At 40.2% G+C, this 18,718-nt stretch overlaps 2 protein-coding genes across 2 annotated transcripts; both read right to left on the bottom strand.

Moving 5' to 3' along the window:
* Positions 1–493: 493 nt before the first annotated feature.
* Positions 494–1,487, bottom strand: LOC101035227 (olfactory receptor 1L3). Its single transcript, XM_010351393.2, is given in 2 exon segments — positions 494–1,204; positions 1,206–1,487. Coding segments are annotated over 2 exon segments (975 nt in total). The 5' UTR covers positions 1,470–1,487.
* An 11,520-nt stretch (positions 1,488–13,007) lies between these two features.
* OR1L1 (olfactory receptor family 1 subfamily L member 1) lies at positions 13,008–18,364 on the bottom strand. The gene is given in 4 exon segments (XM_074395300.1): positions 13,008–17,159; positions 17,161–17,639; positions 17,642–17,762; positions 17,765–18,364. Coding segments are annotated over 4 exon segments (936 nt in total). The 5' UTR covers positions 17,795–18,364; the 3' UTR covers positions 13,008–16,853.
* Positions 18,365–18,718: the final 354 nt, after the last annotated feature.

Raw genomic sequence — 18,718 nt, 5'->3', positions numbered from 1 at the left:
ACCCTCTGCACTTTCACTGGGAGCTGAAGTCCTGAGCTATTCTTAGGCGACCATCTTCCCAGCATTCTCTGACAGCTTTAAATAGAATAGAGTGACTGTATGCATAATATCACACATATATAAATTTCTACATAGGTATAGATGAAAATTATCTGATAATTGATTGACCAAATTTGGCTGAATTTATAAACACAAAGAAATATGAGAGGCTCCAAATAAATATGCAAAGAGTAAAGAGAATGTGATTTTCTGGAATTAAGAGATATTATGAGGTGAGCCTGTGATTTGAGCATTGATACCCAGACATCCAAATTGTTCAATCATAGAATGAACAATGATAGAGACCACAGGGTAGAAAACCACAAGGTGAAGCTACAGTTGGTGAAGATGAAGGAATGTTTTTCAAGAAAAGAGTTGCATCAGGTGCGTGCACACACACACCACACACACACACACACACACACACACACACACACACACACACTCCTTGCAATCAGGGCCCACAGATTTTATTGGTCTTTGTAGAAAACCGATCCATTTGAGGCTTAATCTTGTTTATCAGTTTCTGTAAGCCCCGTTTCATGTCTTTGTTTCTTAAACTGTAGATAAATGGGTTCAACATTGATGTCAACACAGTGTAGTTGATTGTTGCTATTCGGTCCTTGACAGTGTAGCTGGACAAAGGGTGCAAATAGACATAGCTAATACTCCCGTAAAACAGAATCACCAGCATGAAATGGGAGCTGCAGGTGGAGAAGGCTTTGTGTTTCCCAGCTGCTGAGGGAATCTTGAGAACAGCAATGAGAATTCTCAGATAAGAGATGATGATACAGACAAATGGAGCCATCACAGAGGCCAGCCCTTCTGTCATGGCCACAATTCCATTGACAAAGGTAGAGGAGCAGGATAGTTTCAGCACAGGGTTGACATCACAAAAAAAGTGATGGATAACATTTGATGCACAGAAGGTGAGCCGATTCACCAGGAGGACATGTAGGAGAGAGTGGAGATAGGAGAAAGTGATGGGGAAGGCCAGTAGCAACACACAGCATCTGCGGTTCATAACAGTGACATAATGGAATGGGTTACAAACGGCTACACAGCGGTCGATGGCCATAGCTGCCAGGAGATAACTATCTATGTTTCCAAAAACCAGGAAGAAATACATCTGTGCCAGACATTCAGCATAGGAAATGGTCTTTTTTCTCTGATAAGAAGTTCACAAGCATCTTGGGGACTATGACTGTTGTGTAGCAAATATCAGCAAAGGACAAGAAATGGAGGAAAAAATACATAGGTTTTTGAAGTTGAGGATCGGAGTGGATAGCCAAGATGATGAGAAGATTTCCAATCAAAGTGACCAGGTATATGACAAGAAACAAAGCAAAGAGTGGCCTCTGGTCCTCAGACCAAGAGGAGAGTCCCAAGAGGGTAAATTTAGAGAGTCTTGTCTGGTTGGATAGTCCCATGGATTTGTACTCACCTAAAGATAAACAACGCTGTCAATTAATGACACAATTCTTATGTCATCTATCACATGCATCTTTCCTCCTTGTTCTTACACTGAATAGTTATTAATAGAGCATTTGCTCTGATGTTTATTGTTCTTCCTGAGCATGGAGAAATCAGAACTGAAAGTGTATTTTTGCTTTTTAAAAGATCTTTGCAGTAGATACCTGTCTTGATCAGTTCAGGTTGCTATAACAAATTACCACAGACTGGCCAGATTTTGTGGCTCATGCCTGTCATCCCAGCACTTTTGGAAGCTGAGGTGGGTGGATCACTTGAGGTTAGCAGCTAACATCGTGAGAGCTCGTCTCTACTAAAAATACAAAAAATTAGCTGGTCATGGTGGTACATGCCTTAGGCCCAGCTACTAGGTAGACTGAGGCAGGGGAATTGCTTGAACCCAGGAGGGGGAGGTTGCAGTGAGCTGCAGTGAGCTGCAGTGAGGTTGCAGTGAGATCATGCCACTGTACTCCAGCCTGGGCGACAGAACAAGATACCTTCCAAAAAACATTATCATAGACTGGGTGGCTTAAATAACATTTACTTTTCACAGTTCAGGAGGCTGGGAAGTCCAAGATCAAGTTGCCAGCAGTTCCAGTGTCTGCAGAGGGCTTGTTTCTTGGTTTTCAGAAGACTATCTTCTTGTAGTCTCACATGGCAGAAAGGAGGGGAGGAAGCAAGCTCTTCTTATAAGGGCATTAATCACATCAGGAAGGCCCAACCCTCATGACCTAAATTACCTGTCAAATACCCATCTCCAAATGCTATCACATTGGGAATTAAGTGACTTCTGGGGGGGACACAAACATTTAACCCATAGCAAGAACTACAGAGAAGAGGTAGGTACAAGGAGGAGAGAGTATGAGAGAAAGAGAGAGAGAGAGAGAGAGAGAGTATGAGAGAGAGAGAGTATGAGAGAGAGAGAAAGTATGTGTGTGTGTGTGTGAGAGAGAGAGAGAGAATGAGAGAGAGAGAGAGAGAAAGAAATCAAAGGAACCACAGATGAAGACTATGAATCAAGTTCAGGTCATCTGATTAAGGATTATAAGTGGCTAAACCACATCTAGGTAATGAGATAGTTATATCACCTAGCTTGTAGTTGATGAATAACCTTTTTTAAATAATCAAGATGTTTCTTTCCACATCATTTACAATGGAAGCAAGAAACTCAAAGTTAGTCCATTAGGTAGTGGACATGCACAAATAATGCCACATAAATAAAGTAGTAGAGTGTAGGAATTTTCAAAAAGAAAACTGTAAAATGTTTGTCACTTAAAACAGTTTTGAAAATGGAGGTAATAAGTATTAACTCACAAACCCTATACACACCTATGCTTTATGCCAACAGAGGAAAGACATCTGAGGCAAAAGCAAGAGAAGTAGGAGGAAAGAATGAGACCCAGACGTCTAGTTGTCTAGGTGGGGAAGCAAAGAGAAGAGAGGGAAAAACCTAGTTCTGAGAAAAGAAGCCCAAAGCCCTCTAGCGACGCCTTGCTGTTGTTAGAGTGGGGCTATCAAGTCCTTTCAGAACCAAGAAACAACGCTTGCTGTTTTCAAACTAGGAAGCGCACACTGAAGTCTTATTTTGGTTTGGAAATTTGAAGGTTTTATAGACATAGTGAAATGCTTTACTCTTCAGTAAACATTTACATCCAGGCCATGTGGTGGCTCATTGCCTGTAACCTCAGCACTTTTGGGAGGCTGAGGCAGAAGGACTGCTTGAGGCCAGAGACCAGCTTTGGAGACTTGGAAACATAGCAATACCTCATCCCCATAAAAAATTTTCTTAAAAAATTAGCCAGGTGTGGTGGCATTTGCTTGTAGTCCTAGCTACTCAGGAGGCTGAGATGGGAGGATTGCTTGAGCCTAGGAGTTCGAGGTGGCAGTGAGCTATGATTGTGCCACTGTACTCCAGCCTGGGCAACAGAGCAAGACTCTGCATCTAAAAAAAAAAAAAAAAAAAAGTTCATTTTGGAGCTATAAGGCAGCCTATCAATTTACACAGCCATCAGCTTAAAAACTATTGAAATTCAAAAGCTGTTTGCCTCATCTTAAAGCTTTAATTTAAGCTTAATTTAAGCTTTAAGAGCTGCTCCATTCCACTGTATGATTAGTTTGAAAGCAGTTTTCAGTATTGATATGCTTTGGATGTTAGAGCTGAAAGGGCTCTGAACAGATCATCAGTCTAATTTCATTTTCATAGTAGTGGCAGAAAGACTCAGAGCTTGATCAGTGTCACTCACTGGGGTCGTGGTGAATTCAGAACTAGGTCACAGATCTCCTGGCTTCTCCAGATCCCAATTCCTTCCTCTGCACCATAGCAATATTTCCCAAAGGAATGGCCATAATGATAACCATCCCATCCAATCTGCTGGGTTTAGCCTAAAAAATGTAAAATGCATGAATCCTTCTATCAGAAAAGGTATTCATTCATCCTGTCATCTCCTGCTTTAAAAATCTCTCATGGTTCTGCATGCTGAAAGAACAGAGAATAAACAGTGTTTGCCTGGGAATCAAGACCCTGGGGCCTCAACTTACCTGTCTTTCTGGTTTACTCCCTCTGGTCGTCAATGCACAGCTTATACTGGATAACGCAAGGGGTCCCCTCTACACTCCATGCTTTCTCAGGGTCCATCTGTCCTTCCCATCTGACTCTTTTGAACACTTATCCATCCTTCAAGACCCACCACAAGTGGCAGCTCCTCTGTGAAATCTTCCCTGATTTTTCCAACAGGAACAGGACCTTTTCTACTTTTCAGTCCCACAGCTTTGTGAAACCTTCCTCTAGAGCACGGGCTTTCTGCCTTGTATCACGGCTGTCTGTCAGATTGCCTGCACTCGGGCTGTAAACGCTCCCATGGTAGAGAGGGTGTCTTATTTCCTCGCCTCTGTAGCTACTGTAACACATGGTCCCTGTACAGAAGGATACTCAATGGATATTTACTAAAGCTATTTTATTATTCCAGAGTTATATAAAGCCAGAAAATGTCTTATTACAAAGTTAAAATAAAGTGATATTAACTTTATATCATTAAAAAAAACACTCAATTGAATGTAAACAGTTATAGGGAAAAAAACACAGCGGATGAGACAGTGAGGGGGACAGAGTAAATGGGTGTGAGAAAATTCTCTCCCAAGCTTTCCTATTTTCTGGCTGATAATTCATATCCCGAGGTCAGGGGAATGTAATTCTGGAGTAGGCTAGGATAAAGGAAGATTAGACTTTAGAGTATAAATATAGATAATCTACATTTAGGGTGAATATAAATTTGCTGGCTTATTTAATGTCCAGTGACGATTAATTATCTCCCAGAGATCACGTACTTCCACTTTCTCACCAGGCACTCTCTAGGCTGATTTCTTACCTGGAAAGGACATTACTGTCTTGCCTGATATATTCATTCCTCTCATTTTTGCTCTATGAAATAATTAGTCAAAAAGAAGACAAATCTGGCCAAGAACTGCATACAAAAAGTATCTAATTGTGGAAAATCTCCCAATGCTTCTTGATTCTGAATGTTCCCTTCCCTGGATTCTTCCCGTCATTCACAAGTTGTAGGTATTTATAGCCCCTATTTTCCTCATGGGAGTATCTTCTGGGTCACAGTCTCAGAGTATCAGAGTATCTTCTGAGACTCTGACTCAGAAGATACTCAGACTAGGTCTCCGGTGTTTGGTAAGGGAGACAAAGAACAACCATTCATTAACTTTGTGCAGAATTGTCTCCAGGGATCCAGAGGAATGGCACGCTTTCTCTGCTCCCCCCAGCAAGTGGCCCCACATTCTCCTCTTGGAACCTTCAGAGTTAGCACAAGATCTGCTTAGCTTGGTAGGTATCTCAGATGGACAATAATTTTCTTTTCCCAGAGAGCTCTTCCAAGCTCTCTGAGGGCTCGTCTGGAAGATGTTCCAAGTAGTACTGAGGACAGAGTACCTGGCATTAATACCAGGTCCTTGGTTCTGTTTATGTGGTGAATTACGCTTATAGATTTGCGTATGTTGAACCAGCCTTGCATCCCTGGTATGAAGCCTACTTGATCGTGGTGGATAAGCTTTTTGATGTGCTGTTGGATTTGGTTTGCCAGTATTTTACTGAAGATCTTTGCATAGATGTTCATTATGGATATTGGCCTATAGTTTTCTTTTTTAGTTGTGTCTCTGCCAGATTTTGATATCAGGATGATGTTGGTCTCACAGAAACAATTAGGGAGGATTCCCTCTTTTTGTATTGTTTGGAATAGTTTCAACAGGAATGGTACCAGCTCCTCTTTTTATGTCTGGTAGAATTCGGCTGTAAACCCATCCGGACCTAGATTTTTTTTGGTCAGTAGGCTGTTAATTGCTGCCTCAACTTCAGACCTTGTTATTGGTCTACTCAGGGTTTCAACTTCTTCTTGGCTTAGTCTTGGGAGCGTGCAAGTGTTCAGTAATTTATCATCTCTTCCAAATTTACTGGTTTATGTGCATAGAGTTGTTTGTAGTAATCTCTGATGGTAGTTTGTATTTCCGAGGAATCAGTGGTGATCTCCCTTTTATCGTTTTTTATTGCAGCTATTAGATTCTTCTCTCTTTTCTTACTTATTAGTCTTGTTAGTGGTCTATTTTGTCGATCTTTTCAAAAAACCAGCTCCTGGATTTGATTTTTTGAAGTGTTTTTTGTGTCTCCACCTCCTTCAGTTCTGCTCTGATCATAGTTATTTCTTGTCTTCTGCTTGCTTTTGGGTTTTTTTTGATCTTGCTCCTCTAGCTCTTTCAATTTTGATGATAGGAGGTTGATTTTAGATCTTTCCTTGTTTCTTATGTGGACATTTATTGTTATAAATTTCCCTCTAGACACTGCTTGAAATTTGTCCCACAGGATCTGGTACATTGTGTCTTCATTCTCATTGTTTTCAAAGAATATTTTTATTGCTGCCTTCATTTCATTGTTTATCCATTCATCATTCAGGAGCAAGTTGTTCAGTTTCCATGTGATTGTGTGGTTTTGAGTGCTTTTCTTAATCCTGAGTTCTAATTTGATTGCACTGTGGTCTGAGAGACGGTTTGTTATGATTTCTGTTCTGCATTTGCTGAGGAGTGATTTACTTCCAATTATGTGGTCAATTTTGGAGTAAGTGCAGTGTGGTGCTGAGAAGAATGTGTATTCTGTGGATTTGGGATGGAGTGTCCTGTAAACACCTAGTAAGTCCACTTGGTCCAAATCTGCGTTCAAGTCCTGGATATCCTTGTTGAGTTTCTGTCTCATTGATCTGTCCAATATTGTCAGTGGAGTGTTAAAGTCTCCCACTATTATTGTGTGGGAGTCTAAGTCTCATTGTAGGTCGTTAAGAACTTGCTTTATATATCTGTGTGCTCCTGCATTGGGTACATAAATATTTAGGATAGTTAGCTCTTCTTGTTGCATTGATCCTTTTACCATTATATAGTGCCCTTTTTTGTCTCTTTTGATCTTTGTTGGTTTAAAGTCTGTTTTATCAGAAACTGGGATTGCTATCCCTGCTGTTTTTTGCTCTCCATTTGCTTGGTAAATCTTCTTCCATCCCTTTATTTTGAGTCTATGTGAGTCTTTGCATGTGAGATGGGTCTCCAGAATACAGCACACTGATGGGTCTTGACTTTTTATCCAGTTTGCTAGTCTGTGTCTTTTGATTGGGGCGTTAAGGCCATTCACATTCAATGTAAATATTGTTATGTTCAAATTTGATCCTGCCATTTTGTTACTGGCTGGTTGTTTTACCCATTAGTTGATGTGGTTTCTTCATTGCTTTGTTGTTCTTTACCATTTGGTATGTTTTTGCAGTGGCTGGTACTGTTTGTTCCGTTCCCTGTTTAGTGCTTCTTTCAGTAGTTCCTGTAAGGCAGGTCTTGTAGTGACAAAATCTCTCAGCAATTGGTTGTCCGTAAATGATTTTATTTTTCCTTCACTTATGAAGCTTAGTTTGGCCGGATATGAAATTCTGGGTTGAAAGTTGTTTTCTTTAAGGATATTGAATATTGGCCCCCACTCCCTTCTAGCTTGCAGGGTTTCTGCTGAGAGATCTGCTGTGAGTCTCATGGTCTTTCCTTTGTGGGTAACTCGACCTTTCTCTCTGGCTGCCTTAGGATTTTTTCTTTCATTTCAAATCTGGTGAATCTGACAACTATGTGCCTTGGGGTTGCTCTTCTTGAGGAATATCTTCATGATGTTCTCTCTATTTCCTGGATTTGAATGTTGGCCTGCCTTGTTAGGTTGGGAAAGTTCCCTTGGATAATACGTTGAAGAGTGTTTTCCAACTTGGATTCGTTCTTCTGGTCACATTCAGGTACACTGATCAAGCATAGATTAGGTTTTTTCACATAATCCCATGGTTCTTGGAAGCTTTTTTATTTTTTTTCACTCTTTTTTCTCTAATCTTGCCTTCTCATTTTGTTTCATTGATTTGATCTTCTATCTCTGATATCCTTTCTTCTGCTTGTTCGATATCTCTGATATCCTTTCTTCTGCTTGTTCGATTTAAAACTTTTGTATGCCTCTTGAAATTCTTGCCCTGTGTTTTTCAGCTCCATCAAGGCGTTTATGTTCTTCTCTAAGCTGCTTATTCTAGTTAGCATTTCGTCTAACATTTCTTCAGGGTTCTTAGTTTTTTTTGCATTGGGTTAGAACACGTTCTTTTAACTCAGAGAAGTTTGTTATTACCCGCCTTCTGAAGCATGCTTCTGTCAATTCGTCATATTCGTTCTCTGTCTTTTTTTGTTCCCTTGACGGTGAGGAGTTGTGATCCATGGGAGGAGAAGAGGTGTTCTGTTCTTTGACGGTTTCATCCTTTTTGCGCTGTTTTTTCCCCATCTTCATGGATTTCTTCTCCCTTTGATGTTTGAAGTTGTTGATTTCAGGTGGACCTTTTTCTGTTGAGGTTGGAGCTGTATCTTTTTTGGCCTGTAGAGGGCGATGCTGGGCTCTCTCGGGTTCAGTCAGGTTGTTGGGTGGGTGGTCCTTCCCTGCGGTTTGTTTGCAGGTGAGATGGGCCCCGCCTTCCCAATGGCTCCTCTCCCAGAGCTTGATCTTCCTGGTTGGGATCAAACTGGTGTATTTGCTGCCTAGCTCTCTAGCGAGGGCTTCAGTTTAAGCCCTGTGGATGTGGGGCCTGCCAGGCCTTATGGTCTGTTTCTCTGCTTTCAACTCTGCCTCTCTCAGTGGGACGGTCCTTCCCTCTGCCGTTATTCCAAACTCCTGCCCAGGTCCCTGGGACAACTTGCCACGCCCCGCGGTAGCAGCTGCTCAGATTTGCATCGACTACCCATGGCGCCCCACCATCTGGCAGGGCTCTCCTGGACCATAGCTTGCGCGATGGATGAGGTAAGCACAGGATCCAAAACGGAGCGCTGTGGGGGTTAAGTTCCCCGCCCTTCCGAGCTAGCTGCACGTTTCAGGTGGGGATGTACCCCCCCATCTAGATTTGTCCCCCTGGGCGGCTCACACCCTGTGTCTCCTTCCCTGGGCCTAAATTCAGCACCCTAGCAATCCCACAGAAACGAATCCGGCACCTCCTTTGGAATCGTGAAGTCCTCTAGCCCTCTGAGTCTCATTCGCTGGGGGCTGCATTTGGGTGCTGTCTTCTCTTGGCCATGTTGGTGCCCCTCTCCCCTTTTCTTTCCTTTCCTTCTTTCTTTCTTTCTTCTTTCTTTCCTCACTATGTTGCCCAGGCTGGAGTGCAATGGTGCAATCAAAACTCACTACAGCTTTTAACTCCTGGGCTCAAGCAATCCTCCCACTTCAACCTCTCAAGTAGCTAGACCTCCAAGAATGTGCCACCACGTCTAGCTAACTAAAAACTTTTTTTGTAGAGATGGTGTCTTGCTATGTTGCCCGATCTAGTTGCAAACTCCTGGCTCCAAGCAATCCTCTGGCCTTGGCTTCCTAAAGTGCTGGGATTACAGGTGTGAGTCACTGTGCCTAGCTACCACGTTTTCTTTATCCATTCATCTGTTGATAGGTACTTAGATTGATTCTGTATCTTGGCTACTGTGAATAATATTGCAATGAACATGGGGTGCCAATATCCCTTTGAGAGACTGATTTAAGTAATGTTGCATATATACTCAGAAATGAGATTACTGAATTCTATGGTAGTTATACTGAAGTGGTTTTGTTGGCTGGGGAAAGACCTGAGGTTTGTTGTCTCACAATAAAGAGAACAAAGGCACAGACACACACACCTGGGGTGGGTTTAAGAGTGGAAAGTTTGATAGGCCTAAGGAAGAAAAAAGAGAGAGAAAAAGAGAGCGTTGTTATGCAGAGGAAGGGGGCATCCAAGTGGGTTTCCAGGTTTGGCGAAAGTGGTCAATTTTATAGAGGGGCTTGAGGAGTAGGTGTTTGATTTACATAGGGCTCAGGGGTTTGGTTTGACCAGATGTGCCATTAACATAACCTGTGAAGAAATGGGCCGTTCAACTTTAATCTTTTATTATGTAAATGGAGTCTTTACCTGGCCGGTGGAGACTCTAACATGCCTGGCAACAAGAAAAAGGGAAGAGGGAGTTTCCATGTTGGATAAACCTGGCATCTGTCATAGCTGCTGGCATTTACCTATGTAAGGTTCCTATGCTTGCAACTTGATTTTTCAGGCTGCTTTTTATTAGAAAAGAAATGATTTGGGATCTGCTTTTTATTAAAGGAAAATTCCCACTGAGAACTCGTTCACCCTTGCTAACTGCCTAAATAATTTCTTTTTAACTACTGTATTAATCATTTCAGTTTTTTGGCCAGGGGCAGTGGTTCACATGTGTAATCCCAGCACTTTGGGAGGCCGAGGTGGGTGGGTCATGAGGTCAGGAGTTCAAAACCAGCCTGGCCAATATGGTGAAACCCCCATCTCTACTAAAACTACAAAAATTAGCCGGGCGTGGTGGTGTGCGCCTGTAGTCCCAGCTACTTGGGAGGCTGAGGCAGAAGAATTGCTTGAACCCGGGCAGTGTAGGTTGCAGTAAGCCAAAATCACACCACTGTACTCCAGCCTGGGCAACAGAGCAAGACTCTGTCTAAAATAATAATAATAATAATTTCAGTTTTTTGAGGCTCTTCCATGCTGTTGTTTATAATGGCTATGTTAAATTTACTTTCTCACTAACAGTGTGTAACTGTTCCCTTTTCTTTACATTTTTGCAGTAGTTATCGTTTCACTTTTTGCTGACAGCCAATATAACAGGTGTGAAATAGTATCTCATTGTGGTTTTAATTTACATTTCTCTGATGATTAGTAATGTTGGGCATTTGAAAATCTACCTGTTGGCCATTTGTATGTCTTTTTTTTTTTTTTTTTAGAAATGTCTATTCAGGTCTTTTGCTCACCTTAAAACCAAATTTTTGCCTTCATACTATTGAACTGTTTGAGTTCCTTATATATTTTGGATATTAATATTAACTGCTTATCACATATGTGGTTTGCAAAGATTTTCTCTCATTCTATGGGTTGTCTCTTTACTTTGCTGATTGTATCCTTTGCTGTGTAGAAGCTTTTTCACTTGATGTGATCCCATTTGTCCATGTTTGCTTTGGTTGCCTGTGCTTGTGGGATATTGCTCAAGAAATTTTTGCTCAGACCAATGTCCTGGACAATTTTGCCAATATTTTCTTGAGGTCTTATACTTAAGTCTTTAATCCATTCTGATGTGATGTTTGTATATGGTGAGAAATAAGGGTCTAATTTCATTCTTCTGTGTCTTCAATTGGTAATTTTTTGTTGTTGTGGCTTCTTTTGATTCCTTAATTTTTTCACTTTTTGCATTTACTATAGGTTTTTGTTTTGTGGTTACCATGAAGCTTACTTAAAACATTCTGTAGTGATATTTGGCAAGCTATTTTAAGATGATAACAACTTAAGTTTAATTACATTAAAAAATGACATTTTCATGCCTCTGCCCCTTCCATTTTATGTTTTGGATGTCACAATTTACATCCTTTTTAAAATTATGTATCCTTTAATAAATTATTGTAGCTGTTATTATTTTTAATAGTTTTGTCTTTAAACCTTCATACTAAAATTATGACCGGTTTATTAGACATTACAGAATTTGACTATTTTGAATTTGACAATGTACTTACTTTTACCTGTGAGTTTTATATGTTCATGTTACTATTTAGTATCATTTTTTTCCAGCATGAAGAGCTCTTCTTAGCATTTCTTGTAGGCAGCTCTGGGAATAATGAACTCCATCAGCTTTTACCTTTCTGGGAAAGTATATCTTCTTCATTCTAAAATATAGCTTTGCTGGTCACAATATTCTTAGTTGGCAGTTGTTGTTGTTGTTGTTTTTAACCACTTTGAGTATGTCATTGCACTCTCTCTTGGCCTGTAAGTTTTCTGCTGAAAAGCATGCTGCTAACCTTATTGGAAATTCATTAAATGTGATAATGCTTCTTTTCCCTTGCTGCTTTTAGGATCCTCTCTTTGTTTTTTTTGTTTGTTTGTTTTATAATTTGATTTCATGTCTTGTGGTAGTCTTATTTGGATTCAGTCTGAGTAAAGACCTTGGACTCCCATGTACTTGCATATTTATATTGTTTCCCAGATTTGGAAGCTTTAAGCTATTATTTTTTATATAGCCTTTCTATCCCTTTTTCTTTCTCTACACATTATTTACATTCTATAATGCAGATGAAAGCTATCATTATGTTGTTCTATAAATCCCATACACTTTCTTCATTTCTTGTCATGTTTTCTCTTCTGACTGTATATTTTCAAATAATCTGTTTTCAATTCTACAGGCTTTTATTCTGTTTGATTAAATCTGCCATTGACACTATTTCATTTTTATTCCATTCACTGTATTTCCCATTGAATCTTTATTTCATTCATGTATTCTTCAGCTCTAGAATTTCTTGTTGATTTTTTTATGGTTTCGATCTATAATGTTCTCATTTTTATTAATTGTTTTACTGATTTTGTTGAATTTTTTTTCTCTGTCTTCTTCTGGACTTTGCTGAGATTCCTTAAAACAATTATTTTGAATTCTTTGGCAGTTCAGAAATTGCTATTTTTGGGGGTCAGCTACTGGGAAATTATTATATTCTTTTTGTGATGATATGTTTCCCTTGTTTTTCATGTTTTTCATGTGATGATATGTTTCCCTTGTTTTGTTTCTTGTGGTCTTCTGTTAATGCATGAATTTGCTTGCTATCCATACTACACACTCAAACTTTTCAAGGCTGTGAAATAATCCCCTCTGTCTGTCTGATTTCTGAGATGGTTTTGATGGGGAAGGATCTTCTTTTATAGGAACATGCAAGGGTGCTGGCTATGAAGGGTGCAGCAATTCTGACTCTGGTGAGAGTGCAGCAGCATAGTCTCTGTACAGCTATGTTAGCTGTGGCCAGTGTTGATAAAGTTTACAGGACAGTGATCAATGATGTGAGTGCCTGCAGCAGCAGTAAGAGCTTTTGATGTGTTTGGTGTTTATGGCTGCTCAAGTTCTCCTGAAGACTTTTTCTCTTACCTGGGAAAACATGACCTAAAGGATGTCTCGTGCCACTGGGTTTGGCTCATGGGCCTTCCTGCACTGGCAGCAATACTGGTGTCTGATGAGCAGTACCTGTGGAATAGTCAGTGAGCCAAGGCTTAAAGCACAGACATGTGTGGAGGGACCATGGCTCTGAAGTTCACAGCAACAAAGGCACTAGTGCCTGGAGTGCAGATATCCCTGTTGTTGTGTTTGTAATGATGTGCAAGTCATGGGTGCTTATGAAGCAGGCAGGGAGCCGTGGACCTGTTCAGAGTTATAGTAGCTCCAGGCTCCAGGTCATGCACTAGTTCTCTGTGGTGGCTGGGCTGATAATCTGGTGTGTGAATACATGCAGATAGACCTTAATTCTGGGGTGTAGCGTGTAAACTAACTTACTATGGTGGTGGCTCTGATATCTGAGGCATGTGTAGATATAGTACAACCACAGAGCCAAGGTCTGTAATGCAGGCACTCATGGAGAAGCTGCAGTTTAGTGGCCAGGAACATACCTGGGGTTGAGAGGAGTGGCGGCTCTGGTTCTGGCATAGTACAATGGTGGCTACTTCTTTGGTGTGTGTGTGGGTAAAGCCAAGTCTTCGTCTCTGGGGTTCCCTGGCAGGAATGACTTTTGGTTCCCTTAGTGACAAAAATGCCAAGGTTTTCTGCAGAGCAGTTCACTAGGGACGATGGTGCCTCTCACAATGTGCCTGATACTAATGACTTTGGCTTTTCTCTTTGTACCTGGCCATCTCTAGGTGTTTCAGGTACATCGATCTCACAAGTGATCCTTCATGTGCATATTCCTCTCCTTCTTTTTATTCTTCTTCTTGTGCCACTGTGTTGCTGCAGATTCTTAAATGGCCCCTTGAGCACTCTCTGGGTTATTTTGGTTTGTGAATTGCTGTTTATATTTGATTTTGGGGGTGTGGGGTAGGCAGATAAAGGCTGGTATCTCCTATTCTTCCATATTGGTTATATCATAGCTGGGGAAGTCTTTTAACTCCTCCGAAACTTGGCTACCTCATTTCTAAAGTGGCCATGATGATAGTGTTACTATCAGATGATAATATAATACATAGTATTATTCTGATCATTAAAACATGTTTTAATTCTGGCACATAAAATCACTCAACAGATACAGCTATCACCGAGGGATTTTCTGCCCCTTCAGAGCTAAGTAAATGTGACTCAATGTTCCCATTTCACAACACACTGAAGTTCAACTTATTATGGAGAATTGCACAGTTTTAGGAAGTTTATGTCCTTGTGGTCATCTGTGCCTCTGGGTTTCTATTTTTAAGAATGAAAATAAAGCTCCACCTCACTGACCTAGATTTGTTTTTTGTTTTTGTTTTTTTGTTTTTTTTGTTTTTTTAAAAGAAATTAGTAAGTTGAAGAAATTTGTCTTTATGGACACACAGGTAACTTTAAGGAGGCAGGACAGGGGTTAAGAGCAAAAAATACAATTTTCAGAACAAGTTTAAGTTCTCAGATCTGATTTTAAGGGTTGTTTGATATTCAACAAATTATTTATACTTTCTGACTCTCATCACATCTGACATATGGATATAATAAATTTGTACTTTCCTCAAAAAGTAGATAGAAAGTTAGTATGATAATGTATGTAAAGTGCTGCATTGGAGTGCCTTTTGCAGCTCAATGCTTGGTGGCTGTTATTACATAGTGTAAAGATCAGCAGCATCCCTCTGCTGAACATTCAGGTAAGATTGAATTCAGGAACCTGTCAATTGCTTGGCTGGTGGAAGTTTAAGCTATTTGCCAATGTTTCTGCAAATCCCAGAGGCTTATAATCTTTGATAACCAATGCCTGCAAGCTTTGGCTTCTGTTATTTTCCGTATTGACCCAGATGTGTAACTAAGTCTTTCTCCAGTTACTTACATAAGGCAGTCCAGTCCCTGTGTGGTGTATGGTTTGCTACGATGTTTGGAGTATGTCTGGCTGTTTATTTTTTGTGGGAGGGGGCAGTTATACTTGCATTAAGTGAGCATTTGTAGCTGTTGTAAATATCCTCTGACAAACATGTCTCTAGGAAGTTTCCATGTTTACTTTATCACCACATAATCTCCAATTAACTCTAGCTGATTGACTCTTCTCTCCCATACATCCTCATGAGAGGGTTTTAGAGAAAAGCCTCTTATCTTTTGTGTAATTCTCATAACCATGGCCCCCTTATTTGTACTTAATGTGGTAGTGTCTTAAAATGACATGTTCATGAATCTTGTGTTTTTCCCTGAGTAGCCTTCCAGAGCCTGAATTACCTTCCGACTCTGTGGGGCCCAGCCATGCTTTTTATTCCTCTGTGAGATGTGGCTGTGCAGCTGAGATTTATGTTGTCTTTTTACCTTGTAAATTCTTACAGCAAATCCCTGTGACAATGTTGAACTTTACCTGAGCCCTGTGCTCCTGGAAAACAGTGACAGTTCAAGAAACCCCTCCACTCTTTTGTGTTCTGGAAAGGAATGAACTTCAACTCACCCTCAATATGAGTTAACATATAACCCCTTCTTAATGAACCCTCTGGAGCATCAGCTGATAAAACACATCCTTTGATCAACTCTTCAGTCCTGCTGCCATCACTAGCTCATCCCACTTCTGCATATCAGTTTCTTTGTAGCCTCATGCATGCTCACTTCTCTTCATGAAAGAAAATTTCTTTTCTATCTGACATTTGACAGTTTTGTTGGTCTCACAATGGAGGCATTCTTCCTAGTGCAATAATCTCCCTTGCATTATTGCTATAGACTGTGTCCCTCTTGCAGTAATCCTTTCAAAAAAATTTCTCCTTACCTAAGACCAGATTTGATTTTTATTTGAAACCTGTTACTTAAAATTTTGTGTTTCTCTCTACCTTACAAACCTACAACAATCCAATTAACAGGAAATTGCCCTCCAAAAGCTTGTATTGCCTGTGTTATTTTATTTCCTTAGGCCCTGCTAAATCTTTGGCCTTCAGATTGTTGACTTAAATCATGTAGCACATTATCTTTGTTTTTAAGTCCAGTAGGCTCGTGCATTGGTGTATCAGAAGTAGAAATTTGTTGAAAGAGCAAATGAATTCATAAATCTCTGACTTGCAAAACAATTCATGGACTAGCAGTGATTAATATTTCTCAGAACTCACAAATTAGCAAAAGTGTTTTTTCCTATCCAATCAGTTTTTCTGGTTAGAAGACTGTCCTAAGTCTGTTAAGAAAAATAACTACCCCAGCAGTTGGAGTCATCTGCTACTAAGATTACTGGGACCTAACCCATACTTCCTGGGAAAACGGTGCAGTTGAGTTTGGGTCAAATGAAATTAATGAGAGACTTAAGGTACAGTCAGCTTTGCCAGGTGGGAAGTAGGAAGAATACGGAGATGCCATGCTCTTAGAAACATGACCTGACACTGATTCACTAAGAGTTATCTAATGGAATGATTTTATTTGTTGAGACTATGACAACTGTAGAAGCCAGGCTTTAATCTTTGAGAAAATGCAGAGGAAGGAGTCACAGTTGACATTTATAATGGGAAAAAGAGACCTCATTATTGAGGAGCCTCTGGGCTAGTATGATGAAGTCTCTCTCTCTCACACACACACACAGTAGCTCAAAGATCTCAAGCAGCTTTACATTACTATACAAGGAAACCCAGCTGCATGAATAGGGATACTCAGGAGATTACAGTGATCAAACTTACTTGGTAGGCATTATATTCAGGATTAGCTTCAACACATGCAATAAACATTCTTCTATAAGAAATGAAACACCATCATTAAAGGTACTATCCTTTCAGAATCTAATCACATACTATAACCTATAGTCAAAAGCAAGAGATCTGTGATATTCTCTTAAGACCTCAGGTTTTTTATTGACGCTTCAACCTGTGCATCAGCTTTGTCAAACCCTGCTTCATGTCTTTGTTCCTCAGACTATAGATAAATGGATTTAGCATTGGAGTCAATATGGTGTAGATAATTGTTGCTATTCGATCCTTGACAGTATAGTTGGACAGGGTCTGAAAATAGACATAGCTAATGCTTCCATAAAACAGGATCACCACTGTGTGATGAGAGCCACAGGTAGAAAATGCTTTATGCTTTCCAGCTGTGGAAGGAATCTTTAGAACAGTGATGGGGATTCTTAAGTAAGAGATGATGATGCATGAAAAGGGGGGTCATTATGACCGCCAAGCCTTCTGTCATTACCGTGATTTCTTTGACAAAATGGGAGGAACAGGACAATTTTAGCACTGGTTGATCATCACAGAAAAAGTGATGGATGACGTTGGAAGCACAGAAGATGAGTTGATTAGTCAGAAGAATATGCAGGAGGGAGTGTAAATGTGGAATGCAGAAGGAGAGAATCAGAAGCAAGACACAGCATCTGTGACTCATAACGGTGATGTAGTGGAAGGGATTACATATGGCCACGTAGCGGTCCATGGCCATGGCTGCTAGCAGGTAACTGTCTGTGTTTCCAAAGGCTATGAAAAAGTACATCTTGGTCAGACACTCACCATAAGAGATGGTCTTTGTCTCTGATAAGAAGTTCGCCAGCATCTTAGGGATAATGACTGTCACATAACAAATGTCAACAAAAGACAGGATGCTTAGAAAGAAGTACATGGGTGTCTGGAGATGACTGTCTGAGCGATGGCCATGATGATGAGCAGGTTTCCTATCACTGTGGTAAGGTAGATGGTGAGAAACACAGCAAAGAGTGGCTTCTGATCCTCAGGTCGAGAGGAGAGTCCAAGGAGGATGAATTCAAAGAGGGTCTTGTTAGGTTATTTCTTCCCATAGTCATGGGTTCACCTAAAGATAAACTGTTACTGTAACAGATTCTTCCAACATCTGATATAATCTGCCCCAATTTTTCCTTTTATTCTTCTTATCAGCAATTAAAAAATGCAAATGTTACATTTACCTGCATTGTGGCTTCTTTCCATCAATGTGGGGTATTTAGAAATTAACATATATTTTAATCTCCTTTTGGTCTCCTGCTATAAAGAAAAAAAAATTACAGGGAAACAGAAATGGGAAAGGGAGAAAAGAAGAGATATAAAGAGGAAGAAGTGAGTGCGAGAGAATTCCCAGAAGGAGAGGAGGGGAATCCTGGAGAAATTATTCTCTTCTGTTTCTATATCTATGTATTATATTAAAGTTTCAGTAGATAATTTATGGCAGGATACAAAACAGTTTCATCTCTCACTTCATTTTCAGATGATGTAATAATGATTTCCTTTAGTTCAAATATTTCTCTCTGTGTCAATTATTTTGGAGGCTGGCAGTCACCTAAAAAGACATTGAAATATGAGATTACTCAACAGTTACTCCATTTTCCTCGTTTTTTAGTGAAACTTTATTTGAGTGAAAGGATAGGTATGAAGAGGCAAAAGATAGGCAGACAGAAATAATAGGATAGTAAAAACATTTCTTTTCTCTTTTTTTTTTTTTTTTTTTTTTTTTTTTTGAGACAAAGTCTTGCTCTGTCATCCAGGCTGGAGTGCAGTGGCACAATCTCAGCTCACTGCAACCTCTGCCTCCCAGGTTCAAACGATTCTCCAACCTTAGCATCATGAGTAGCTGGGATTACAGGCTTGTGCCACCACACCTGGCTAATTTTTGTATTTTTAGTAGAGACAAGGTTTTGTTGTGTTGGCCAGGCTGGTCACAAACTCCTGACTTCAAGTGATCTGCCTGCCTCAGCCTCCCAAAGGGCTGGGATTAC

The sequence above is a fragment of the Saimiri boliviensis genome, chromosome 2 (assembly GCF_048565385.1).
Source record: "Saimiri boliviensis isolate mSaiBol1 chromosome 2, mSaiBol1.pri, whole genome shotgun sequence".
Classification (NCBI taxonomy): domain Eukaryota; kingdom Metazoa; phylum Chordata; class Mammalia; order Primates; family Cebidae; genus Saimiri; species Saimiri boliviensis.
The sequence above is the reverse complement of the archived record's forward strand: the minus strand, read 5'-3'. Positions and strand labels throughout refer to the sequence as shown.